At 44.6% G+C, this 4048-nt stretch overlaps 1 protein-coding gene across 1 annotated transcript; it reads left to right on the top strand.

Annotated features, from left to right (window-relative positions):
- The first annotated feature begins 202 nt into the window (after window positions 1-202).
- On the top strand, window positions 203-3274 carry Ndufc1 (NADH:ubiquinone oxidoreductase subunit C1). Its single transcript, XM_021196858.2, has 3 exons — window positions 203-293; window positions 934-1114; window positions 3104-3274. Exons 1-2 carry the CDS (start codon window positions 227-229, stop codon window positions 1095-1097), a joined length of 231 nt encoding a protein of 76 aa, XP_021052517.1. The 5' UTR covers window positions 203-226; the 3' UTR covers window positions 1098-1114; window positions 3104-3274.
- Window positions 3275-4048: the final 774 nt, after the last annotated feature.

Genomic DNA, 4048 nt, shown 5'->3' with positions numbered 1-4048 from the left:
TTCCCAGCCCCGACCCTCTTCCCACCCTTGTTCACCCTTGTTCACCATCACAGCCCCCTAAGAACCTTGTACTGTAGGTAGGACTCTGGCCCACCTGCGAGTCCCATTTCTGCTGCCAGGGGGCGCTGCGCTCTGCGCCACCTGCCGGAGATGCGCGCGCAGGGAGAAGGCAGGGCGGGCCCGGCAAAATGAGCAACGGGAGAAGAGGCGGGGCCTGCGGGAGAAGATGGCGCCGTCCGTAGTGCTGCGCTCGCTTTCGCGGCTGCTGGCCCCCGCCCGGCTGCCAAGCTGCTGTGAGTGTCTTTTCAGACCCCATTCGGCCCTCAGCCTACCCTCACCCCACACGAGCCACCCTGGAATCTCCGTAGGAGGAGGAGGTCGCGGTCCAGGCCCACCTGCAGTGACCTTCACCGTCCGCCAGCCGGGCTCTCCACTCATCATTAGCCGTCAGCTCTCCTCCAGACTAACCCCTGACCTCTGCGGATGGATTTTGAGTCTTTTTGTCCCAGGCTTTTCAATGTCTAGGAGACAACAAACAGGGAGACCCTTTCGGGCTGCCTCCCAACTTCCCACTGCAGAGCCAATGAGGACCGGCGAGGCTTTAACCCAAGCTTTGAAGGCGCCCCGAGCCCCAAGGACGACCTTCTGTCTCTGCTGGTGTCCCCGGACAAATTACCTCGGTTCTTTAAACTCTGTTTCCTTGACTATCTAAATTAGGGCTGGACAGATAGAGGACAAATGACCACAGAGCCGTGGTGGAGCTCGCCTGGAATCCCAGCCCCGCAGAAGTGGAGACAGGCAATCAGGAATTCAATGCCAGCCCGGCACTACAAGAACCTCTATCTCAAAAGAAAATGTCATTACATACACTAGTATATGTTAGGTCTTCCTCGCTGACGTCAATAAAACACGTATTCTCTCCCCCTTTTTCAGCTTCAACACGGTCGAAGTTCTATGTCCGGGAGCCAGTCAATGCCAAACCTAACTGGGTGACAGTTGGGCTGTCGGTGGGCGCCTCGGTTTTCATGTGGATTTATCTCACCCGAACACACAATGAAGATGTTTTAGAGTATAAAAGAAGAAATGGATTGGAATAAACTTTGGAAATACTACAGTAAGTATATTTATAGAGAACAGATTATGGAAGTTTATCTATGTGTTTGTTTGTGAATGAGACAAGGTCTCACCCCAAGGACACGTGCCTTTTTTAGTTCCAGCCCTAGAGGGTGAGAGGGAGGCAGATCTCTGTGAGGCCATCCTGGTCTAAGTAGTGAGTTCTAGAACAGCCAGCTAAGTAAAGAGACCCTATCTCAAGAGAGAGAGAGACCAAGTCTCACTGCAGAGCCTCGAGCTCATTATACAGACTCGGATCCTCCTGGCTCTGCCTCGAAGCACTGAGATGTAAGTGTGCCTGCAGGGTGCCACCAGCACTGGATGAGGTCATGCTAACCTGTAATGCCAGTACTGCAGAAACTGTGGCAAGGAGATGTGAATCTGAGGCTAGCCTGGTCTACACATCAAGACCCAGTCAGTCCCAAACAAAGACAGACGGAAAATCAACAGTAACCAAAGCCACATTCAGTCACATCTTCTTCACTAGGACTTTAGACATTATTTCATAGTACTTGGGACAAGCTGGCATAATTTTTTTGTTTTTTGTTTTTTTGGTTTTTTTGAGACAGGGTTTCTCTGTGTAGCTCTGGCTGTCCTGGAACTCACTCTGTAGAGCAGGCTGGCCTCGAACTCAGAGATTCGCCTGCCTCTGCCTCCCAAGTGCTGGGATTAAAGGTGTGTGCCACCACTCCCGGCTTCAAGCTGGCATAATTTGCGTGTGCTTCCTAATGTGTGTTTGTTGTTCTTATACTTGAGTATGAACTCTCCACTGTATTAATGTTCATGTTCTCAAACTGTACTGAATGCCCAGCCATCTTAGGAGTTTAATGTTTGTAGAACAAATAAATGTATAAAGGCAGCAGAGTCAGGATTTTTTTTCTGCGTGGCCATGTTGTTATGGTTGTCGCTACAGCTAGCATCCAGCTGAGGAATTCAGGTAAATGAGAATTCAGGTGAATGAGATAATGTATTTTCCATGGTCTATGATTTAAGAGAGAAGATTTATGAGTATGTTTGTGCACTTGTATGTCACACATAACATATATATATCACATACATAAATATACATAAAGTATATGCTTTATTTCTGAAAATTATTTGAAAGGGGTTCTTTACCCTTGATATAGTGAAATCCCTCATTAAAACTAATCTTATCGGGCTGATGAGATGGCTCAGTGGGTAAGAGCACCCGACTGCTCTTCCGAAGGTCCTGAGTTCAAATCCCAGCAACCACATGGTGGCTCACAACCATCTGTAACAGGATCTGACGCCCTCTTCTGGAGTGTCTGAAGACAGCTACAGTGTACTTACATATAATAAATAAATAAATCTTTAAAAAAAAAAAAAAAACTAATCTTATCTTCTAGACTGAGGAGTTAGCTCAGTGGTTAAAGCAACTGCCACACAAGCCTGAGAACCAGAGGCTCAGATGCTCAGGAGGCATGGCATCCACTTGGAATTCCCCAACTCTGAAAGTGAATAGAGGGTTCCCAGGGTAAGATGGCTAATCATATTAGCCGCTGGGGAGCTCTGGGGCCAATCAAGAAACCCTGCCTCAGTGAATAAGGGGAAAAGCCATTGATAGAGATCCCCAGCATCTGCCTGGGGCCTTCATGTACCGCACACATGCAGACATGCATGTACACCACACACAAAATATGTCAGTTTCCATAGGTTAAGTTGATAAAAATAACTTGTATCTGCTAGATAATAAACATAGTAATCACAAAACACATTTTCTTTATTTAAGAACTCTGAAATTTAACACTTTAGAATTTATTGTCCAAGTCTTTGGCATCTTTTTTATGTTAATACCACTTTGCCCATTTCAGTATTTATGCTATGAATTTAAAATTAAGTACTGATATTATTTAATAGATATATTTTCTAGATTTCTTTTCTGATGCTTTCAGATGAATTATTCAGAGATGTCAGTTTTGACATGATCTGCTGAGTCCCTTGGTTGATTGTCGTTTTTTCCCTCTGGTAGGTCAGCTTCCTGTGATGATCACAGCCCTTCCTCTGGATTCACCCTCAGTTACGGATATGAGAGAAAAGTTACATGTGAATGTGAATCACTCAAGTCAACACATTTTGCATGGTTAAATTAAAGAAATAAAAATACTTGCGCTCTTCACATGTAGGATGGAATCATTGCTCACTGCTGACGGGCTCTTTACTGTTTGGTTTGGTTTTTCCGAGACAGGGTTTCTCTGTAGACCTGGCTGTCCTGGAACTCACTCTGTAGACCAGGCTGGCCTCGAACTCAGAAATCCGCCTGCCTCTGCCTCCCAAATGCTGGGATTAAAGGTGCATGCCACCGCCCAGCATAAAATAAATCTTAAAAAAAAAAGCTAAAAACATAGCACAGAATTCTTGAAGCCCTGGGTTTAATCACATGTATGAAAATTGTAAAAAGACTACAGAGTAGATGTACTTTAAAATGATTTATTATCTAAGCTTTCCTTGCGCAGAGTCTTTGGATGTCATTCTGGACATAAATTCAAAATTACAGTATTTGAGAATAGATATACAAATGCTATGAAAAATCAAATATAATACTAATTTTCCTTATGTCAGTTTGGAGTCCTGATAGAGTGAGTGGTAAAACTTAACAGATTATAAATCAATCTCATGTAAATGAGTAACTAGAGAAAGATCTGTGATAGGAAGAACGACAATTATTAGGGCCCAAGAATTGCCAAAGAATATTACCCTAGACTCAAATGACATGCAAAAGTAGAGTGTTTAGCTGAATTTCCCACATGCAGGGGTCTCCCATGGAGATCCCTAGTGGACTTGTAGGCCCAGCCTTTATTGTCAGGCGAATGCTGTTAGGGGTTGGTTCTGATGTTTTGATTTAATTGGAAATCTTTGTGTCCAAATCCTGAAGGTCCTTGTCCTCAATTGGTTTTTGATTGATCAATAAAGATGC

Source organism: Mus pahari, chromosome 4 (assembly GCF_900095145.1).
Source record: "Mus pahari chromosome 4, PAHARI_EIJ_v1.1, whole genome shotgun sequence".
Classification (NCBI taxonomy): domain Eukaryota; kingdom Metazoa; phylum Chordata; class Mammalia; order Rodentia; family Muridae; genus Mus; species Mus pahari.
This window is presented reverse-complemented; position numbering and strand designations above follow the sequence as displayed.